This window comes from Cebidichthys violaceus, unplaced genomic scaffold (genome assembly GCF_023349555.1).
Source record: "Cebidichthys violaceus isolate CVI_PGR_0920_01 unplaced genomic scaffold, fCebVio1.0.p SCAF_83, whole genome shotgun sequence".
Classification (NCBI taxonomy): domain Eukaryota; kingdom Metazoa; phylum Chordata; class Actinopteri; order Perciformes; family Stichaeidae; genus Cebidichthys; species Cebidichthys violaceus.
In genome coordinates, this window is record NW_027176968.1 from 66,465 (window position 1) to 90,153 (window position 23,689).

General features: G+C 39.8%; 3 protein-coding genes across 5 annotated transcripts; 2 read left to right on the forward strand and 1 right to left on the reverse strand.

The window, feature by feature from the left end:
- Window positions 1–968: 968 nt before the first annotated feature.
- LOC137866452 (programmed cell death protein 10) lies at window positions 969–7,548 on the reverse strand. Its single transcript, XM_068702380.1, has 8 exons — window positions 7,440–7,548; window positions 5,588–5,818; window positions 5,310–5,363; window positions 3,464–3,581; window positions 3,123–3,249; window positions 2,439–2,517; window positions 2,262–2,344; window positions 969–1,802 (listed from the first exon to the last, which is right to left on the reverse strand). The coding sequence occupies exons 2-8, from the start codon at window positions 5,675–5,677 to the stop codon at window positions 1,721–1,723; spliced, it is 633 nt and encodes a 210-aa protein (XP_068558481.1). The 5' UTR covers window positions 5,678–5,818; window positions 7,440–7,548; the 3' UTR covers window positions 969–1,720.
- Window positions 7,549–11,582: 4,034 nt separating this feature from the next.
- LOC137866441 (inositol-3-phosphate synthase 1-A-like) lies at window positions 11,583–19,859 on the forward strand. 3 transcript variants are annotated; one of them, XM_068702365.1, is made up of 11 exons: window positions 11,583–11,834; window positions 13,466–13,590; window positions 13,772–13,933; window positions 14,538–14,667; window positions 15,134–15,327; window positions 15,459–15,608; window positions 16,225–16,440; window positions 17,294–17,458; window positions 17,555–17,668; window positions 18,567–18,784; window positions 18,954–19,859. In XM_068702365.1, exons 2-11 carry the CDS (start codon window positions 13,477–13,479, stop codon window positions 19,147–19,149), a joined length of 1,659 nt encoding a protein of 552 aa, XP_068558466.1. In that variant the 5' UTR covers window positions 11,583–11,834; window positions 13,466–13,476; the 3' UTR covers window positions 19,150–19,859. The 3 variants fall into 3 exon arrangements, with proteins under 3 accessions (XP_068558466.1, XP_068558468.1, XP_068558467.1); XM_068702367.1 differs by lacking the exon at window positions 11,583–11,834 and adding an exon at window positions 12,184–12,362; XM_068702366.1 differs by lacking the exon at window positions 11,583–11,834 and adding an exon at window positions 12,559–13,233.
- Window positions 19,860–20,678: 819 nt separating this feature from the next.
- tpgs1 (tubulin polyglutamylase complex subunit 1) lies at window positions 20,679–23,221 on the forward strand. Its single transcript, XM_068702368.1, has 2 exons — window positions 20,679–21,016; window positions 22,012–23,221. Exons 1-2 carry the CDS (start codon window positions 20,679–20,681, stop codon window positions 22,667–22,669), a joined length of 996 nt encoding a protein of 331 aa, XP_068558469.1. The 3' UTR covers window positions 22,670–23,221.
- Window positions 23,222–23,689: the final 468 nt, after the last annotated feature.

Here is a 23,689-nt window from a genome sequence, read left to right on the forward strand (position 1 = left end):
TTTAATGGCTACTAATAAAAAATCAAAAGTGACCCATCTGCATATTGGATCAATCGGCACAATGACAGAGGAAACTACCTTCTCACTTATGTGTTATGGCAGGAACGACCAGGAAGAATAGAGCAACTTACGTAAAAGCTGGATAAAAGCCACACCCCTGCAAATATTGTGCACTGTATGGGCTGGGAACCCACATAACAATCCTTTATTCTTTGTTTGGTGGTCTGAAAATGTTACTTACAAGAAGTGGAGTTTTTTGGTTAACTAGTTTTGCATTAACTATCATGCATTCAATAATGAATAAGCATTTATGATCTAACACAACATAACAGCTACTACTTCTACATTTTGATACTTATATCGTCCTTTGAGAGAGCTCATCTGGAGCCTTTCTGTTCCTCTGCTGTGTCTGCTACGTCATTTCCAGGTAACGCTGGAAGTGTTTTTGTCCAAATGAACCGAGGACCTAAACACTCTTTCAGCTGACAAGAGCGGTATCAAGGAAATGACCTGGTATGGTTAGGAAGCATCTGCTGGTGAGGATGTGCATGCTCATCAAATAAAGGGAAGCGGCTTTCGAAATGGCAGGCGTAATTTACAAAATAAAACCCCATAAAGACTGCTCAAGCTTTGCTCAAAGGCCAAGATACTTTTTAACGTTTTTTTTTAAGTTCTTCTAACCCATAAAGCAGAAAAGAAGTAGAGACATTTTCCAGGTCAATCAAGATTCTCTTTTGCTTTCTGGCTCATGTAATATGTCTCAGTAGAACTGTGCACATAAAGTAAAACATTTCTTCCATCAGTTTTTGCCTCATGCATTTGCAGAACACCCAGCCACAGAGCTCAGTATTTACTTTTCTGAAAAATAGCCCCACCCAAGCCCTTTGGAAAAAGCAAAAACTAAGTTTAAACCCCTTTTTCAAGTCACCCCACACATATTGGACTCGGACGCATTTAAAAAAGCATCATCATTTGGAAACTATTTATTGAACATTTGCAACCAGTTATCAGTTAAATACAGAACTTTCATTTCTCTCTCTACATCCCCCAACGGCAGGGACTGGTTCCGCTTCATTACACTGAGAGGAGGGAATGTTACAGGACTTGGTAAGGCGCACACTGTGCTGGAAGTCATTTGGCTTTGTGTCTTCTGATAATAAAGAGAAACAATATCTGAGTCTGCTTCTCCAATGTCCAACGCTGCGTCCTCTCCACTCCCCACAGCTGGATCCTGCGCATACACACCATGGCAAAATGACACAAATAGGAGCCGAGAAGAGAAAACCAGAATAGACGACTGAGACACACCCCTGCTGAATGCGGTCTGAGATGTGTAGCCAATGATTTGAAAAGCTAAAAGTAAAATGATCAACATGAATATATTAGAAAAATGGCAATTAGTCTTTAATAAACACCTCGCCTCACCTACTCCCAACAAGACCAGGGTTATAAATTAAAACTGTCCAAATAAAATCAAATCAACCAAGACTTTGGGCCCATTCAGTTCCATTTCAAGACTGGAAAATCCTCATTGACAAAACAAATGGCACTTTTCAGTCTCTTGAACTGGAATCTAGAATATCGACTCCAATGGAATCGACCCCCAACCCTAAAATCAACTCTTTCTAATTTACATATATGGGTCAGGCGCTCTTCAAGCTTCCACCATCCTAGCAGTTGCTCCCCACAGCACAGGGGGACCTCTGGGGGTCTCTGAGGGCTAGGCCACGGTTTTGAAGGTCTGCAGTATGAGGTTGGTTTGGTGGATGAGCCGGTTTGCACTGATGAAGACATTTATTGCCCTGGGAACACACAAAGTTAAAACTTGAGACAACAGACTGGAGAAGCTCATTGATACCGTTTAAACATAGTAAACTATCAATGAGCAATGTTTTGCCCACACATTCAAATTCACACATCTGCTTTACTTAACAAATGACCAGCTGAATCACTGCAAACAAACGGGTCCTTTCTTCTCCTGAAACCTCCATGGGTTCTTGGTACAATGGAGGTGGATACAATGTAGATAAGCATGGGAAGATGACTTTTATATGACACTAACGACAGTTTACGGTCAGCTAGCTGCTTAGCAACACTATACAGTTTGTTTGCAAATTATGGATCTACCACCAGCCAGGGAAACAAATCAACTAACTGATACAAACATTTTAGCATTAATAAACCAAGCAACATGGCTGTCTAGAAACGCGTGATACTCTTCTTCTAACGTTCACTTATGGGGGGGTTATTGTTACACTTACTTTCCGTCTTTGAAGTATGTTTTGAGGGTGTCGCTGAAACTTTTGGAGTATTTCACAAACTCCTTTTTCTGGTGCTCCAGAGCCTTAACAAACAAGAAAACAAACACAAACATCATAAAGAAACAAGGGAAAGGCGAGCAGCTTACACAGGTTTGTTTTTGTGTCCTTGTTACTCACTCTGCGATTCTGGTACTGATATTTCTTAATGACATTGTTGACTGTGTCCAGGAGCTCTTTTATGGCGCTGGCTATGTCTCTGCAGGAAAACAACAGCAACACAAGGGAGGATTTCACAACACAAATTCAACCAAGATGTGTAACACTCAGTGATGTAACAGACGGTAACGTTGAATTAATCCATCGTAATAAGGACAGCACAGTGTTATTTTCTAATGATACATTTACTATGGAGAGGTTAAAGTTACTGAAGGCCTGAGCATGAGCACTGCATCCTATGACACGGATCAGCTTTTATTTGTAATGTGTAATAATAATAATACATTTTATTTATATAGCGCTTTAAAAGGCACTCAAAGACACTTTACATGGTAAAACAAAAATTTAAAAAAATAAAAATAAAAGCATTTATAATAAGAACAAAATCATAACAGTGAGGAACAACATGAAAAGAAGCAGATTTGAACAGGTGAGTTTTAAGTGCAGTTTTGAAAGTGGCGAGTGAGGGAGAATGTCTGATGTGTTGGGAAAGGTAAATCTTGTAAATCACTGCATTTCTCACTAAACACAGTGCACACTTACGTTTTAAAAAACATAATTTTGTGTGTGTGTGTGTGTGTGTGTGTGTGCGTGCGTGCGTGCGTGCGTGCGTGCTTGTGTGTGTGTGCGTGCATTCGCTCTCACTTGATAGTCTGTAGGAAGCGTACTCTGTCATTGATCTCATCAGGGATTTTGCTGAGAATGTGTTTCAGAGCTCTGGCCTTCTCATTTAGGTCCTGGAACTCCTGCTCAGGCCGGTCAATCATGAACTCTGCAGGAAAAAAGAAAAAAAAGGAGTTCAGCACATTCCCAGAGACTCAATGAGTTCTACAACTGGACAGATACAGAAAACAAGCTGGTAAAGTCAGGATAGAACAAAAGAATTGGAGAGACAACGGGCATACAGCTGCATCACCTTAAAACCTGGACCTCAGGGTCACAAAAGGCCATTTCCACCACAGCACCTCTTTCTCTTACATACACACCTTCCACATCATCAGCTGCCATGCGCAGTAGGGATTCAGTGAAGTTGATTTGGACGTTCTTTTTCTCCAAGATCTTCATAATGATGTCCTGAGTCAGGCCAGGGTTCTCCCTCTCCGCCTGACAAAAGAGAATTGGACAAGAGGGGGTGAGGAACAGAAGGAAGCAATTCATACAGAAGACAGAGAATGCCTTCTCCAACGAAAGCAAGAAGAGGCGCCGAGCTGCGGAGAACACAGCTAGAACTCTGTTGAATGTCAGATGTCCGCTGTGAGCCGCTCAGACGAATGCACGAAAGCTCTCCTCCTGAATAATTCAACCTTGAGTTTTGCCACCCAGGAAGCGGCGGCAGCATTAGCGAGGCCATTCAGTGAGACAAGTGAACAAAAGACTCGTACTCGTCCCAGTACAACAGCTGTAAGGTGATCACATCTCCCTTTAGGTTTGGATAAAGACAAAGCAGCTTCTCCTTCATTAATATTTAATCTGTGCTTGCGTTGAACGCTGCTGCTCATCAGCAGCAGCACAGAGGTAATCTATTTGCTTTTATTATTCCAGTGCAATCACAGCAGTGTATAGATAGAAAGAAAAAAAGAGGATCAAGACATTAAGAAAGTCTCATCTGATTCAATTACAATCACGTAAATGGAGATGCTTAAGCATAACGAACATCATATAAACCTAATAGTTTCTACATTGCTAATAACAAAAGGTAAGATTGAAAAACGAATCAAAACATTGTATAGGGCTTCATACATTTAACTGAATACTACTTCACAAATGTCTCCTTTAATTCTATAAGAAATAGGACAATGTCGGTATTCTGTGGGCCCTCTCTGTATCTTCACTGTATTGAGGAGGCATAGAAGGCAAGAGACAAACAAGGAGTTGACGTGATAACAGAATTTCTCAGTTGGAGGTTGATTAACGATTGCTTCTTTCACAGTGATTCGCTGATGAATCAGCAGCAACAGTGTGGCTCCCACCAGTGAGAGGAAATATAGGAACACAGAACAAGGAAAACTACGCTTTATTAAAACTTGGGTTTTATATACCTCCAGCCATCAATTCTGTTGGAACATTGAACTCACCAAACTTCAGTGGTAAGATCGCTAAACGTGAAATTCTTAAAATAAATGTCCAAAAAGGGCAACAAGGTTATAAACAGGCTGGCAGTTTTCCCAGATTATCTAAACCCCTTTACCTGGAGGTACTGGATAACCGAAACTGGTTGCATTTGTGATATTGCTCATAATCCCACATTGCACAAGAAGTGCAATGGAAGTCAAAGTTTTGGGCTGTAATTTCACACTTGGCATTTTTTCCTCTTTCAAATAATCAATCAATGGGAAATGAATGGGCAACTATAATGATAATAGATTACCTGTAATCCATTTTGGATCCATTTAATCCATAAATCAAGCAAAACTGAGGATTTGTTGCTTTTGTCTCTCATTGAAGTTACTAAACTGAATGTCATTGGGTGTTACACGGTTGTTGAGACAAAACATCTGATAACATCACATAAGGCTCTTGGAAATTCTAATGGGTGTTTCTTACTATTTGTGCTAATTCATAATTAAAACAATGAATCAAAAAAATAATCAGCAAAACGGTCGAGAATGAGAATAATTGCTAGCTGCAGCCCCAATTCATTCCTGTCAGTGTCCTTGAGGAAGAACATCAGATACATTTTAAATTCAATGTGTTTTTTTTAAAAGAGAAATGGGGAACTGGGAAGCAGCCTAAATATAAACCAAATATATTATGACAGGAAGTTGTGATGGGTCATGGGAATGATACTATTGTGTTTTTATGTGTCAGGTCATGATCCATGCATAGGTGTACCTTTATGAAGGCTGCTCTGAGCGTCTGAGCTGCTGAAAGGTTGATCCTCTCCAGCTAATGAAACAAAAAAAGAAGAGAACACACACGTTATCACAGCCAACTCTGGACAGGTTGTAGTTGTTTCAGCATTTATAGTCCAGTTGCACTTCTAGTTTTTTTTCCTTTTTTTAATCAGTCTAACACAAATGTAACTAAACTATAATAAGTCTGTGTATTAATATATTTTTTAAATAATACCATATATTAAAGGTGACCATTGACAGCATTAGATGTTTTACCTCGTTGAAAACCGGGTACATCACGGCGTACAGAGTCATGGATACCATGGAGTTTGTCTCCGCTTCATTCTTCATCTCCTCCATTGTCATCCTCCAGGGAGGAGCAGCTCTTGGTGAAAAGGTAGGGAGGAAACTGCAGCTCTCACACTCACTCACACATACACACTCACCCACTCACACTCACACTCACACACACTCTGAAAACCACACAAGCTCCAGATTGGCAAGAGTCTGGAGAAAATAAATTGAAAGAAAACAGCGGGTTACTGATTAAGCTTAGTTTGACTATATGGCAAGACATTGACTATTTAGGTAGTACAGTGTATTCTAAGGTGGTTCTTTTTTTTGAGGGGGGGGGGGTTTTAGTGGGAACGCACTGATTTGATCAACTGTTTTAGTATTGGCGCTGATCCTAACTTGATGAAATGGATCGGGTACTGGCTATGATGTGAAGGAGCCACATGAACTACAGCTCCTTCTGTAGTGTCATTATGAAATGCAGTGTTTCAGCTATCAGTTACATTCATTCAGTCACAGATGGCTGCTGACTAGTGGCACATCGATCCCTGGCTTCATGTTGCGTGCCAAAACTAATTCTACTTTGACTTCCACGCAGCGAGTTTAGGCATTAAAATTAGTATTGGGTGAGAAAAAATGTTGGATCTGTATGTACTGAGCAGGATATTACACAGTTATAAACAAACGCTCTTTGATGGACAAACCATGACATTGTCATGAATCTGTGTTACCTTAAACATACAATTTATAGCATTTCTCTACTGTAATTGCTTGTTGCTTATTAGCTAACATGTCCCGTGTAACTGATACCAACCAACACTGTATATCTAGCCTAGTAAAACTCTAGGTATCTTTCTAACAAGCACGAATAGGTGACTTGGTGATTGGTTTAGGGGAGTGGCACAGTTATGTGTTACCTTGCTGGTGACAGCAAGGCCAACGTGACCAAACAGCAACATAAATGTGTAGTTATTAGATTACATAAACTAAAGATTAAGGAAACAAGCAGTTATTGCAAGCAAGTCCTCCTTCCTATCTGTTTTAAATATATATACGTATATATATATACATATGTATATATATATATATATATATATATATGTATATACATATATATATATATATATATATATATATATATATATATATACACGTGTATATATATGTATATACATATATATATATATATATACATACATATATATATATATACATACATATATATATATATATATATATATATATATATATATATATATATTAGGCCAATTTAAAGAGCAAGAAAACATTACTGACATGGTTGGCAGTGTAACTCAGCTTTTAGTTGTTAGCTATCGTTAACTAAATTGTACGCATTTGGATATTTGACTAGCTTTACTGTGTAGTTGTGTCATTCCTGACCTGTCTTATAAGACATACAGTTAGATTACTGTTTGTCAGCCACAGTGTCTGACGCGATGCCTGGCTAACTGGCAGGCTAAGTTGACTAGCTAGACGGCTAACTAGACATAGCTAACAAAGTAGCTGGTGTGACGTTAACTAACGTTTGGAATTTTATTTAAAGCAATACATTATCAAAATCGATTGTCAGAACAATAACGTGCTGTGTGTAGTGAGAAATTGATCGCGATCTAACCATAAAGATACTCAATTGAGGCCTATGGCCGACCAAATCGTTGGTAGCAAACTGCTAGCAGTTAACAGCGTAGCTTACGTGCTAGCTACAGTAAATTGGAGATTTGTATTTGCTGATGAGCTAAAAACGCGTCAACAAACTGCTTTGGAACGTGTGTGTAAGTCGGTATATGGGTGTCCAATGTGTACTTGTATCTACCTGTGGTCTGACTTCTTAAATCGGTTGGTTACGCCGTCGATTGCCTTTTAGCTGCTATGTTTTCTTTACAAGTTAAGGCGGAAGTTTTTTAGGACTGGCCTGAGCGACATCTTCCGGTCCGGAAGGTATATACGTTGCTACGTAAACATACGTCCTCCAATCAGAGGGCGGATGGATATAGTGACTGTAAAGTCGTATAAAATAGTTACCTTTCTGTTATTGTATTATTTTTAGACTCTTTGGGTCTAAATACAGTCCATTATACAAAAAAATATACCCATGATGTATCTGGCTGATATATGTAGGTAACTTACATATATTTTATATGTATTATATATTTTTCATATTTAATATTTGTATGTTTACTCTGTAACTTCGTTTGCTGCTGCTACAAACACATTTCCCCCTGGGGATGAATAAAGTATCTATCTATCTATCTATCTATCTATCTATCTATCTATCTATCTATCTATCTATCTATCTATCTATCTATCATATGTCTGTTAATTGATAAATGATACATTTTTCATGCAAAAATGTTGAATATTCTGTTTTCAGCCTCTCAAATGTGAGATGCTCCTTTTTTTCTAATATTATAGTATTTTAATATTTTTGGTTTTTGTATTGTTAGTCTAACAAAACAAGTAATGTTTATATTAGAGTAGAGCCCCTCTGGAAACTTTTTTTTTTCACATTTCATACACCAAAAGATCAATCAATTCATGTTAATGAAAATAAATGTAAGATTAATCAGTTGTGAAAACAATTGTTAGTTGCAGCTGTAGATTAAAACAAACAAGTGGTACTCCTTTACTTAAGAAGTAGCACACTGCTACTGTTGTTTGATGTCCTCTGTAAGTCTGGAGAGAGCTTTTAAGTCTGAGAAAAGTACCCTAGACCTACCTTTTAACGAAAAGCCTGCATTACGAACTGGAGCTGGAGTCGAAAGATATGGGTTTATACCAGGCAAGAGGGTTAGGGCTGTGTATATCATGGGTAACCAATTGGGTGATTTGTGAATATATATACAAAATATTGTACATGCTAATATTAAAAACTGGAATTGTTCTAAAAATGTTGATAAATCCAACTTGTCCTATAATAGTTTGTGTCTGACAGGTAAAACAAGTATGCCTTATCTCAATTAAAGTCTGTCATTCAAACTCAAATTCACTAATCAATCTGTAAAAAAACTGTTATATGTTTTGGGTATAATCACTTTATAATATATAATTGTAGGCTAAAGTAACTTGTGCTGTTCAAAAACAGCTGACAAAACTCAAAAGCCTAGTAGAGAATTAAAACGTGGTTGCAGTAAATACTACAGCTCTGTCTGACCTGCTTGGGCCCTGATCAAATATCATCTTTTGCCTCTAGCAGAAGTAACCTACTTAAGTTATGGTGAGCAATTATGACTTTTGTCATGTGTCCATTTTGTCATGTGAGTGATATTGTTTCTTTTCCTGAAATTGCCCCATAAACATCTCTTTATCTCATCTCCCTATTACATTCTACACACATCATTGGTCTAATAATTTTCTCGTAGGAATGTAGAGGTCATCTTCCACGCAGCCCAGCTCAGTATCTGGTTAGACTCATTCTGATGGACCAGAGGAGGACAGGCTCCGGGTGCGGATGAAGCCTTCAGGCAATACTGTATGTCTAAAAGAATTGTAGAAATTAAATCTTCTCTGTTTTTCATTTAGTAAAAGTCAGGCAAAAGCACAGTTCCATAAGCTGGAACTAAAAAGCAAAGTATTGATGTAAAACAGATGTTTTAAAAGAGGTGTGGATATTCTATGTCCTTGGATGATTGGCATTGAAGGCATAACAGCAAGGAGTAGCCGACACATGTTGAATAAAGGAAAAGAATCATCTTTAAAATAGAGCCATCTAAAAATAGCACAAGGAAACGATGTCAGCTGGAACTTATGTCTCACCTTCTGTTATTACATCGGTAGACCGCTGCAGAGAGGGAACTGTGGAAAGCTGGCTTATTAAGTCAGTGTAATATTAAATGATGATCAGTTTAATAAAACAAAACTGAATTGTAACAAAGTTTTAAGTTAAAAAAGCGAAGTAGGTAGAAAGTCAAAAAAGGCCAAGAGCTGAACTAAACCTTGAATAACTTGACATATGTTAAAAGTAATGCAATAAAATAAAATTGTAAGAAATAACTAGAATTAATTAAATTAATTCATATTATTTCTATTATTGTTATTCTAGATTAAAGGGGAACAAACAACAGTATTACATACAGTGCATTAGGTGTACTGTATTGCACATAGTGAAAAAAATATACTAAACTCAGTGCCGGTGAACAACAACTGAAACAATCCAGCTAAGCATATTATTTCACTGCAGAAATGAGGCTTCTGTATCAAGTCTGAACAATGAAATGCAGCAGGCAGTGTATATCTATAACTTAAGGGTATATTCGCGTCCATACTGGTTGACCAAGAGCAATTTTTCACATTACGGTCATTTAGCAGATGCTTTTATCCAAATATACATTTGCTATAAGCATATAGATACAATTCAGTATCTATCTACACACCGTGGTTAGGTGTCTTGCTCAAGGACACATTGACATGAGACTGGTAGAGCAGGAGCCGGGGATCGAACCGTTGCCCCTCTGATTGAAGGGACAATTACTTTAGTCGACCAAAGTAAAAGCCATATTCACTTTTTGTTTGTTTTTTGGGGCTTTTTGCATCTTTTTCAAGTGAAACAACAAGCTCATTTGTCTAAATGAGCTGCCATGTTGTAGGGTCCATAGGTCTTTGTATAAAGAGGCCTCCTTCAGTGTCACACTTAAGGCTGTAAGTCAGCACCTCTGTCATTGTGTCATTTCAGATTCAATGTGCTGTACAGAGCCAATATATAAACCTATTGTAATATACCAAATATAGGGCATCACACCAGCCACATTGAATAAGCTAGGCTAAAAATGTGATAAATATATGGAAGCCCATTTCCACAACTTATACCTGCCAGAAGGCGGCACTATAGAACTATAAACACAAATGTTGTCACCTCTGGTCTGTAGTTCTATAGTGCCCCCTTCTGGCAGGTATAAGAACCTGTCATTGCAGACTCGAGCCATGCTGAAATATACAGTGAAACATATTACATGTAATCGAAACATAAATTGTCATTTTAGACAGTCGAATAGATCATTGAGCAAAAATGACTATTGTGCCGGTGGAACAGGAGCATCAAACCACTCTAGGGATCGGTATGTGCTGCTGAACCACATTAGTATACCATCTCAGTCAATATGACACAGAGCGGAGGAGAAAGAGAGGAGAAGCTGCCTTTCTAAATCTTAATTATGAGATACGTCATAATTACGTGATACTAAGTCATAATTATGTGATAGTATGTCATAATTATGAGATAGTAAGTTATAATTATGAGATATGTCATAATTACGTGATACCAAGTCATAATTATGTGATAGTAAGTCATAATCATGTGATAGTAAGTCATAATTATGTGATAGTAAGTCATAATTATGGGATACTAAGACATAATTATGTGATACTAAGTCATAATTATGACATACTAAGTCATTATTATGAGAACATTTCTCATTATAATGATTTACAGGATCTTAATTTGTTTCATCACAGTGGTGGAAATGTGCTTCCATAGCCTTAAATCTGATTAATAAATAGCAGTAGATTTCTTTACTTTATTGAACTGTATGGCTATTGTGAAATCCTTCCCCTGCACCCGTCCTCATTCTTGAAAGTTAAGTAACAGCCACACCTGTCTACTTTATCATTATAAATTCCTTAGCCTAGCCTATCGACTTTTTTTCACTTGTGTGTGGTTGTGGTTTAGATTGAGTTGGTACAAATGACTTATGTTAATGTGACACTAAGCAAGTATTTAGGGCAGTTTGAGCCACGTGTTTCAGCAAATTCATAAATAAAGGTAAAATTATTTTAAAAAGTACTTTCCACAGAATAGCCACTGATTTCACTGACTCGGGGAAAAAAGTCAACTGATCTAAGTTGGCGTTCCAGTCAGGCATTGCTGCTAAGTGCGACAACCCAGTCTCACTCCACACCCGCGCCCCGCCCCGCCCCGTACAAAGGAAAATGACGGGGCGTGCCTTCACACACGCCATTTTCAGCCGGTGTGCACGCGTTTTTCAAGCTCTCTTCATATTCCCGTGTTATATAAGTGCGACGGACCAGTCTGATTGGCACTTGCATTGAATACGTCGCAATACGGAGAAACATCATTTGAACGCAGTGGGACGAGAAGGGGTTGGATATTACCCGGCATTTTTAAAAACAAAAGGGACTTCCGTTAAACGGTCCACGCGACAACCCAGGACTTATTTAAACGAAGGCAAATTCAGACATCTTTACTCTTCAAGTGGTGAGTGTTTCCGTGGTTGTTAGTTCATACATTTATTGACATATTACCTGTGTTTGTATGAAAGAAATAGCCCAAGATGGTCTGACAGGGATTGCTGGGAAAATATTATGTTTTTGTCGGTTAGGGAGTCACGAAAGAGTACTTTATCTGTACTTGTTCATGCCGGGATAGCTAAATCAGGAAATATGCTATCGGGAAAGCATGCCCCGCCTTACTCCGTCTCTGATTGGCTAGTATTCGTTGCCTTCGTTGCTTGGATTGGTTAGGTTTAGGCATGTATCAGGGGGAGCCAGTGACAGGCAGAGCAGGGCGGGCCATTGTTAACAAGGCCGGAAGCGGATGTATGTCGTAGTTAGCTGTGACGTCTCTCTAGCCAAGGAAGTGCAAGTGCTTGGAATTGTTTTCAATGTATATGGGACAGCACTTTGCGGCAACATATTGCTAAATTGCAACACGTTACATTGCTAAAACAAAAACTTTTTTTTTTGTGCGCATTTTTTTCCACGCTGTAGCATTACAAGACGAGAGGTAATTGTCAAATAATCATTCGAATCGTATGTGTCAAAACTGCTTCAATAAGCAACATTAAAAGAAATGGTTGAATGAATAATATATAGGCAATGTATTTGCTTGCACTCCTGATATCATGTTTTTTTATATACCAGCTTAAATCTGTTGATGTTAAGGCTGTGTAAATGTGGCTGAACACCACGTGCAGTCCTTTGTTTACGTACTTTTTAAATGTATTATTTTTACCTTTTTTTTTGTTTTTGTTTTGTTAAATACTTCTGGGGGCCTTTACCCTTTCCCAATTTTCAGCCTCCTCTTATCCTTGCTCCTCGATCCTCCAGCTTGTGACCCGAAAATCTATCTCAGAGCCCAATCCTGAAGGACAGCCCAATTCCTAAAATGCCTGTGTGTTCCAATACTCATACTACAATACTATTTAGTACACAATACAAATATTTAGTATGTTCTAGTACATAATATGTCAAATTCAGTATCATAAAATACAGCAATATAACAAAACAATGGACAGCTGATGCCTGCTGTGACACACTCATATTTAATTAAAGTCTCATTACATTACATTACAGTCATTTAGCAGATGCTTTTATCCAAAGTGATTTACAATAAGTGTATTCAACATAGGTATTCAAGAGAACTACTGGTCACCAGAAGTCATAAGTACATCTCCTTTTCCAAACAAGCATCTAAGAGCATAACCCAGAGCCAAAGTACAATGCAGAAACAAACGAAAACAATAGTGCAACCAAGTAATATGAATACAATAAGTGCAACAAACTAATATGAATACAATAAGTGCTAAAAATGAGAATGTATTAAAATGAGAGCTCCAAGATCTCCGGTGGGCAGGACTAAGATGCAAGCATAGAAGGTGAGGAAAGGATTTGTGATGAATTTAAGTTTTAAAAGTATTCCTAGTATGTTTAATAGCACCCTAGTGCTCCATACATCGGTATGGAGTATGTGTCATACCATGTAGCTTAAGACCGTTTCCCTGCCTTCATTAAATATGTGTTGAGGAAATGCCGCTATTTATTTACCCATAGTGCCATTTCCACATTGTAAGAAGTTGGACAAATTCTCTTTTGTTTCTCTCTTCGCAGACTCTGCAGCCATGTCTGTCAACGTTCAAATCAACAGCTCTAATGTGAAGTACACAGATACACACATTGTGTCTCAGTATTCCTACCAGACCACATCAGTTCACAGAGATGGGAACAAAGTAACAGTACGTGGACCTTTTCTGACGTGTGTGTGTGTGTGTGTGTGTGTGTGTGTGTGTGTGTGTGTGTGTGTGTGTGTGTGTGTGTGTGTGTGTGTGTGTGTGTGTGTGTGTGTGTGTGTGTGTGTGTGTGTGTGTGTGTCATTTGTATAGTGTCCCTCTAATTCTGCTCCTTATTGGGGAACAGGTGACCCCCCGCACCACCGAGATGACGTTTCGCACAGAGAGACGTGTGCCCCAGCTGGGTGTGATGCTGGTGGGCTGGGGAGGCAACAACGGGACCACAGTGACGGCAGCTGTACTGGCCAACAAGCTGGGTCTCACCTGGAGAACCAAGACTGGAGTGAAGGTGAGTGACACAAATGCGCCTGTACACATACAGTCAGTGAATCAGCTGCTGGTTTACATTCATTTCAGTATAGTGCAGGAAAACAACTGGGATAGACTTGAAATTTAAAAATCACTTGTATAACTTCACGTTGACGGTAACCAATCTAACTTCATTTTGTAGCCGACTCGAACAACCTTCTGTAAATTGATTTTGTTGCCTGCTTGGAAAATGGCCATCCCTTGTGTCAAGCGTACATTAGTAGTTTTACAGCTAAAACATGTAAACACTACAATAATTCTTCTTTCTAAAAAAAAAAAATAGAGAACCTTCTTGTCCTGCTTTATAAATATAGCCTACTGTATTTCCCCATACAGTGGTAGAGACTGATTATGCTGACCTGTTCAGTAGAGTGTTAAGAAGGGCTTAACTAACTCTGGTCTTAGGGATATCCCCTTATATGGGCATACATTGTTACCTCTATGAGCTGCTTCCCGTGATTTCCATTTCTGACATTTTTCTCTGGTTCAAAGGATTTAATAAACCTTAAACCCACTAGAGGATAAGTCTGAAGAGATAATGAAATCTGTGTTTTTCTCTTCTTTTCATCTCCCACATTCTGCAGAAAGCAAACTACTTTGGGTCCCTCCTGCAGGCATCTACTGCTTGTCTGGGATCAGGACCCGAGGGCGAAGTCAATGTGCCCCTCCGTGACCTCCTACCCATGGTGCACCCTAATGACATAGTCTTTGACGGTACGGACAATTGCAGATACTGTGCTCGAGGTCTAACCTCTGATACAGAAACTGAGAAGTGTGTGTAATATAAGAGCGCAAGTGAGCTGTTAACAGCAGTGTAAACAGCAGGGAAATCTGACCCCAGGGCAGCTTCATGGAGAGCCTCTCCTTGAGGTGAAGATGGTCAGAGATGTGCTCCAGTATGGTGTCCTCTAATGCAGTCTAGTCTGATACTTCATATGGGAAGAGCTTTAACAGGCAAGCTGTTTATAGAGCTGCTGTAGTCTATTATAAGATGGAAGTGTTGACCCGCATAGGTCAGCATATATGTGTGTGTGTGTGTGTGTGTGTGTGTGTGTGTGTGTGTGTGTGTGTGTGTGTGTGTGTGTGTGTGTGTGTGTGTGTGTGTGTGTGTGTGTGTGTGTGTATATATATACATATACACACACACACTTGAGGTGTGTTTGTGTGTTTGTGTTTTTAGGCTGGGATATCTCTTCAATGGATCTTGGCAGAGCGATGGAGAGAGCTCAGGTGCTTGAGTGGTCATTACAAGAGCAGCTGCGGCCACACTTGAGCCGCATGAAACCCAGAGCATCCATCTATATCCCAGAATTCATCGCTGCAAACCAAGAGAGTCGGGCAGATAACGTCCTCACTGGAAGCATGGCGGAGCAGGTAACGCTTGGTCTCCCGAGCAGCAGGTTCAAGAGGGCTGGAGTCTCTGCTCCATATGTGTATTTCACTTCAGATTCAAGTTGCTTCATGTGTCATTTTAATCTGACTTAAAAGAGTGAATGGTCTTCCAGGTGGAGCAGATAAGAGCTGACATAAGGGACTTCCGTCAGTCGAGTGGTGTGGACAAAGTCATTGTTCTGTGGACCGCCAACACCGAGCGCTTCTGTGATATCATACCAGGGGTCAATGACAAGGCAAAGAACCTGCTTGCTGCAATCCAGGTGAGAGCAGGAGCCGTGAACAGAGTTTGAGTTGGAAAACTTCCAGATTCATGACGCATAGCTTTAAAATGCAAGCTCTCAAGACACAAATCCTTAAGTTGGTTTCAGTAGAGACCCAGTATGATAATTCACTTTTAATTGTCCTACAAACCATCCTAAACTGTGATGGTGGCCAGTAGTCATGACTTTGACTTTAATTTCCTCCTAATGCCGAGGACCAAACGGTAATCCTCCATCCATTTAGAGATTAATAAAGCTTAGAGGATGAGAAGATTAGCTCTCCGAACACTTCACTGTGGATTTGTAGATGAAATTCCATAATGAGTCAGCTATTCCTTTTTATATCAGATCAGGGCAAGAAAATTATGATTTCCCCCTCATGGGTGAGTTTATATTTTATCTCCTGTCTTCAGCATGCTCATACAGCCGTCCGCAACGATAATAGTCTATTTCACAGACTTATGATCTTCAGCAAACAGCTCAATTTTAGATAGGCGTGAAGTTGACAATGGAGATGATGTGAAGAGGGTCTTGGGGAAATGTACGCCTTGTGAGTCAAGCTGGAATATGATGATACACTCGGTAACGGTTATAATCTTTTTACTACATCCATTAGGCTGGAGCAGAGGTCTCTCCTTCCACTCTGTTTGCAGTGGCCAGCATACTGGAGGGTTGTGCCTACATCAACGGCTCTCCGCAGAACACTTTTGTACCAGGGGCCGTAGAGCTGGCCGTGCAGCACGGGGTGTTCATCGGAGGAGATGACTTTAAATCCGGTCAGACCAAGGTTAAGTCAGTGCTGGTGGACTTCCTGGTCAGCTCTGGTATCAAGGTGAGAAGACAGACAGACAGACAGACAGACAGACAGACAGATAGATTACTGGTCTGATACTAATCACACTGAATCACTACTAACATGGTTATAGTATACTAGAAAAGCTAAGAACACTGAAATCTAAGACAAGAATTACTGTGAGAATGTATCATCTATTGTCCTTAACTGGATCAAATGATACTGGTCTCATAAACCACTGCCTTTTACACTTATAGGCATCAAATATCTTAAAGGCAGATTTAGGATTATTTTCCCAAAAAAAAGAATGTATAGACTCAAAATAATCCCTCTTAATCATCATTTATGGCCGACTAGAAGAGTGTGGCAGTGTCTGTATCTCCAGAGACTGTTTTCTTATTTCAGCTGTGCGCGGGACGTTTCTGGGTGTCAACCTTTACAAAAAACCTAGGGACAAAGTGCCAGATCGTAAGCATGCACCCGAGAGGACGAAAATGTCGAACACGATGCCGTAAAAACACAAATCTAGCCCCGCGAAATGGCAAGCAAATCTGGGGTTGGCTTACATCCCCTGACGAGCACCCTAACCCTAACCGTGGTCAGTGAACTGCGAATGTTAAGCAATAAATCTTACTTTCTCTGCCTTTTAAGTCAGTTCACTCACTTTTATTTATACAGCCCACAATCTTAAAATTTCATCAAATTGCTTTACAATCTGCGCAGCATACAACACCCTCTAACCTTAAACCCTTGGTTTGTTTAAGGATTAACATAACGGGGGGGAGAGTAATAATGTGATAGTCCTACCAGAAAATATGACAACTTAAAACTTACAGAACCATGTATTTTCTCAACGAATACATTCTGAATAAGTTCCTCTCCCCCTCGACAGCCGACCTCCATCGTCAGCTACAATCATCTTGGCAACAACGATGGGAAGAACCTGTCGGCTCCTCAGCAGTTTCGCTCTAAAGAGATCTCTAAGAGCAACGTGGTGGATGACATGGTCCAGTCAAACTCCATATTGTACCAGCCTGGAGAAAAACCTGACCACTGTGTGAGTGACTCACACACAGACGGATAATGAGCTCCACATTGACGTTTACGGAAAACAACTCATCAGATATTTGAAACTGTCTGTGTGTTATTTCAGGTGGTGATTAAGTATGTTCCCTGTGTGGGAGACAGCAAGCGGGCTATGGATGAATACACTTCTGAAATCATGATGGGAGGGACCAATACTATTGCACTGCACAACACCTGTGAGGTCAGTGGTCACTACATCTATTTCTGTGAAACACGTGGCTGAAAATGGCAAATCTAGAAACATTAGAACTATTTCCAGAGTCCAGGCTGCTGATTGCTTGTTAAACACAACGTTCAGATCTATTCTTCTTCTTTATCTGACAGTAGTTGTGGAGGAAGAGGCTCGAGAGTGCCAGTGCTTACTGTTAATCCTTCTTGAGGCTAATTTAAAGAGACATCTTCAGGTCATTGACACAGTTGTTTCATGTTTCACTGGCCTAGCTGCTTTAGTCCACCACCATTCCTACACATGAAATAACATATATTCTGGTTATCTGGCTGACTGCAGCTTTTCTCCCTGGATTGTCAAATTTTTCTACAAAATAATTCACTCTTATCAAAAATTATTTTAAAGATTCTGCAATCGCACAAAAAAAAAAAAAAATGCTACAGTGGCCTCCCGGGATTGTCCCATTTTCTACCAACATCAACGTATGCTATCAAATTAATTTAGAAATATTCTGCACTCACACAAAAATGCTTCACATTAGTGGTTTTAATTAAGTAGAAAAAAATAAAAGCATTTTATTCAAGTATCTATCCAAGCACATAAATGCTGAAACTGAAACAACTAGAGGACACCTCTAGAAGTAGTTAGCTCATAAATCCCAAAACACTTGAAGCAATGTGGTGTAATTTTCTGCATCACTATAATTTGCATTCCAACTTTTTTCATGTGTTGAATTTTAAAAGTTTTGATTTGGTGACTCCTAGTGGTAATATTAGAAAAAGACACTGGTATTGCATAAATATGATTCCTGCATGTACAAGGAACTTCATTATGTTTTCCATGCATTAGTGAATGTGGGTTTGCCATCTCACTCTATAACACCATTCTCATCTTTCTGTCTTTGCAACAGGACTCTCTGCTAGCCACCCCAATAATGCTGGACCTGGTGATCCTGACAGAGCTTTGTCAGCGCATTACTGTCCGACCCCAAGGGGAGGAGGACTTCCAGTCCTTCCACAGTGTCTTAGCACTGCTCTCCTTCCTCTGCAAGGCCCCCCTGGTCCCACCTGGGACACCGGTCATCAACGCCTTCTTTCGCCAGAGGGCCTGCATAGAAAACGTCATGAGGTGGGGACAAGGCTTGGGTTTCTTAACCTAGTTTATCACACACTTTCACCAAAGAATGTACATTCAACGGAAGAATTGTACTGTCATTTTAAGGACTTTTCAAGGCTTATATGCAGGTGTGTCATTAGTGACAGAAGTTGACAACAGTCTCCTTCTTTTTCTTTTTCAGAGCGTGCCTCGGCCTTCCTCCTCAGAACCATATGCTGCTGGAGCACAAGCTGCAGAGAGACTTCCTGCCTCCACATACAACCTACGTCAATGGCAATGTGGCTGCTTTGAAAAAAGCTTCCCTCACCAACGGGAACCATATACCGCTATCGAATGGTATCCATACACATGTCGACGATGCAACTCATGCATTATGACTCTAAACACAACACTACAGCCCAAGGTGGAACTTTAACTTTACACAGTAGTAAACTTGATACCTGAACGATCTCATTAATCTATCCTTGCAAAAATCACTGGTTTGCAGAGTAAATTTAACATTTAAAAATCATAGGGGTTCAGCGAGTCTTAGCCTATTAAAAATGAGTGTGGTGCTTCAACACTTGCATATCATACATGTTGTTGGCCTCTTTAGCTACTGAGCATCAAGAGGGTTATATGAGGCCCATAAACTACACTAATCTCCACAAGGCAAGGAGAGCGTTGTTCGAAGCAGGCAATTTTGTTCAAATGTTTTTTTGTATGTAGAATCAGCCATGTATTGAATATTTAAATAAGTTAAATCGTCTTTTTTTTGTTTTGTTTTTTGTTCTTGTATCGTTATTCAACTAGTTTTCTGTGCGCAATGCACATGTAAAACACTGTTGTATAGTTACTTGAAATGGGTCAATATTACTGATGGTGCAGCTGTAAAAAACAAAAAAAACTGTTAAAATGCTTTGTTTGTTGTTTAATGAATGAGCGGTATCTTCTTAACATTATTTTGTGTTATTGTTTATCACTGCCTTGCGTTTTGGGTTGAGGCTAAATTACAGAAAATATGGATGCAGTTTTGACTATTTTGTTTAACAATAACCTGGGCTATTTATATACAATAAACCTTTAAAAAATGTTTGGACTTAACATATATGATGGATTTGTGTTTGTCTTTTTTAACTCATCTCTGCTCCCATTAAGCCATCTATCAAAATTCAAATAAGCAGTATTTGCCTGAAAGGTAAATAGCTATTGTTGCAAAAGCAAGTACATGACACCATATAAAAAAAATTACAAAATAAAACATGGTAATTAGAAACAATAAGACCAATGTCATTTTAATTAATAGCAGATATTATCAAAAACTGGCTATAGCTTCTACATCAAACTACTTTTAAAAAAAGTATTGGAATGGTTTGTTATGAATCCTGGGTGGCCTATTGTACCTGCGCTAGTATTAAAAAAAATATATATCCATTTGGGTTTCAGGTGAGTGGGATAAGGCTGAATTACCAACAGGTGAAAGCAGCAATTGCTCCAGAAGTGTTAGAGAGTAGGCTTTGTACCACTACAACACTATTTATGTCAGTTTTGTGCTTATTCCATACGCTTCAATCAATGTGTTGCACTTCACAGTAAAATCGTAGCCAGATAGTAGGCTATTCTAGCAACAAACAAATACAACTGGAGACATTTCACAGAGTGAAGGTATCAGAATCCCTTTAAGGCACGCACATACGTCAGACAGCGTCCCTAGCAACCAGTACGACAGAACGGACTGATTTTGTGTTTGGGGGCTTTCAGCTGTTGTAAATCATCGGATGGCTTGTTGTAAATCATCCGATGATTTTTGCCACATTTTCTAGCCATATAGATGAATACATATAGACCTATATAAACCGTTTCCTGTCTCTCGACCGGTATTGAATCACTTCCGCTGCCGTTGCTGCGACACGGGACGTCATCAGCTATGGCGGACAAGGAGAAGCGCCAGTCCGGGGCTACTCCTTCAGGGATGCCCGAGGGCAAAGCCACCAGATCGGACAGCGACAGGGAGTTTCTGTCGCAGGCTGGAGTGGGAGAGCTGCTCCGCGGAGCCATCCTGAAGATGGTGGAGGCCAGATCGGACGATCCCATCGGGTTCCTCGCCGACCACTTCTGCAACCTCGCCTCCGCGTCAGAGACCGGCACAGCTGGATGCAGCGATGGGGATCATTTGAACAACGGCCCGCTGAGCGCAGGCGCGCAGGAACAGCAGCATCTCAACCGGGCGCTGTGGCACCTGAGGCTGGCGCACCATTCCCAGAGGTCTGGACACATTTCAGAGATATACGGTCCTAAATCAGACTTGACATGACTTTTAACTTGTGTCCTTTGAACCAAATATTATTATAATGGAGCCTGTGATTAAACCCTCATTATATTCTCTCACTGTACATAAGCACTTACATTAATCAGCTGTTACTTATATATTGTATTATATATACATATTGATATATAGTGATATATCTAAAGGAATTGATTATTATAGCCATGGGCGTTTTAGAATAACTCACAGTATCATGTCAACAACATGCCGGCCTATAGGCCACAATGATAATGGTGCCACAATACAGCATTTCTATGATGCACAATGTGCCGTAAAATTGTTGATGGACAATGGGACTGATAACAAACTGCAACAGGGTTTAGGCTTATTGTAACTAATGGCATATTATTGGTTGATTCATTATTTGCTTCTGCTTCATAGAACAACTGTGAGCCATTTAATAACAACAGTAGGGTTGCCAGGTTGTGGCTGTTGTTTGTGATCTTTTGGCACTTGATTTGTCTTTAAAAAAAATAAATATTTGTATTATTATTATTACTATTATTATTATTAAACCATCAGGAAGACTACCCCCAATAGATTGATTGACCTCTGATTTTCTGTAAAAGAACTGCAGAGCATCTAGACCACATTACCTTTATTAACTATTATTTCAAACTGCAGACTTATATCTTAAAAATCCTTGACAGAAAGTGATACACCCTTTATATGACTATTAAATACTTAATTATTAGTTACTCAACAGCCAAATACATTGTATCTTATTAATGGATCTATAAAGCATATGAATGAACAATTAATTAGCCATCAATACAGCCAGATATATAGCTATACAGGCTGTACTGGTCCAATTTAACCATGTTTTGAGATATTTGTATCTGAGATCCATGGAATTTACTTTTTCCAAGCTTTTCCTTCTAACTGCCACAGAGAAAACATTCATTTACTTTCCCATCTCTCATTTTATACCCAGATCAGCCTTCAGCAACAATGTCCGTGTGGCTTACGACCTTTTGAACCTCACTGGGCCCCTCACACGTTCAGGTGAGGCTCCTGAGGCCCCTGATGGCTCCTGCACCAACAGCCCGACAGAAGGAGAGGGAGGAGGAGGAGTGAAGGGAGGCCTCTACACACAGACTCTGCAGTGCCTGTGCAGTGAGGGTGGGGTCCCTGCCTCCACCTCCGCCCCACTCCTCCAACGCCTCCATTGCCAAGACCACGAGGCCGTCCCTTATGACATCTTCCGTCATGGTGTGCTCACGTGTGCAGTTTTCTCAGACTACATCCGGCAGGCTCAGAGGCTTTACGCTGAAGTGTGCTGCCCGGACGAAGGGCCTGCCTCGCGGGCGCTGTGCCTGGCCGTGCTGGGGACCTTAAAGGAAGCCCTGGAGACTTCCCAAGGCTGCGAGGCAAACTGCTGTGATAATGCGAATACTAAAGTAAATCCCTGTCTGGAGGCTAACGTGAAGGCTTTACGCTACCTGGAGGCCAGTGCCAAGATTTCTCCAGACAAGTTAGGTCAGGCCATGGCTGGAGCACAGACACGGGGCCCGGGGGGTAATATGGACGCAAAGGAGTTTGAGAACGCAGCGGCAGAACTTTTTATCACTCGAGTAAAAGTTGTGTCATAGGTTTCTTGTCTATTTCCACATAATTTATGAATGTAACGCAATCTAAAATATATAGTAAATAAATACCTTCTGTGTACAGTACCTCTAACCTACACTCACAGATATTACCTCCTCTCTAGACACTATATCCCCAAATTCTATTTTTTTTGGAGTACACTAATTGTAGAACATATTGTTTGTTGTCTTTTTATTGATCTTATTAAAGTGGAAGCGATAAGAAATCAGCATCTGCTGTGACTAAGCGAGCAGCTCCGTGCTGTGGAAAGGACTTACTAAATGTTTTTCTTGAGATCAGCATTCCATGAAATGCTCAGATTAGAAAGTAACACCCCGTTCTGATCTACTTCTAATGCAATCCATTACAACAACCTTGTAATGAATGGTATTTTTTGTTGAGAGAGATGTTGATTAGTAACTCGCTGTACTCTTGAAGGCTGTAGATTGGGATGCTGTTGTATTGCATTATTTAAATGATTCTATTTTTTTGACAGGAGCCAATCTCATATGCTATCCTTGTGAAGGCATTGTAGTGGAAAGCATTATGGGGGGAATAAACATGCAATGTTCACTAATTTCTTTTATTTATTTGAACTTCTTATCTCAAGTCTGCCATTAAAGAGAATGCAGAGAAAGTGCTCACAGCACATATTTCCAAACACTGACAAATTGAATTCAGAGTTGAAGGAGGCAGACAAAAAAAAATAAGAGCCATAATAAATAAAAAATCTTTTAATTCTCTTCTCCTTATGCTGGAGTCACTGATGCTTGAGCGATGACTCAGAAAAGGTCCAAACACCAAGGATAGACCAAGGAGGCCAAAACTCTTCCTCAGCAATAGTCCTGAAAGGATTAAAAGACCGCAGGTTTGGTCAAGCTAAAATAAACAGAGCAGAACTACATCTACTGAAGAAAAAAAATGTAAGCATATGAAGCAAGTCCTAACTAAAAGTTAAACTGTAGTTATTCAAAAATGCATCTATTGAGTGTAAATCAGTCTGGCAGTAGCCTATAGAGACAATC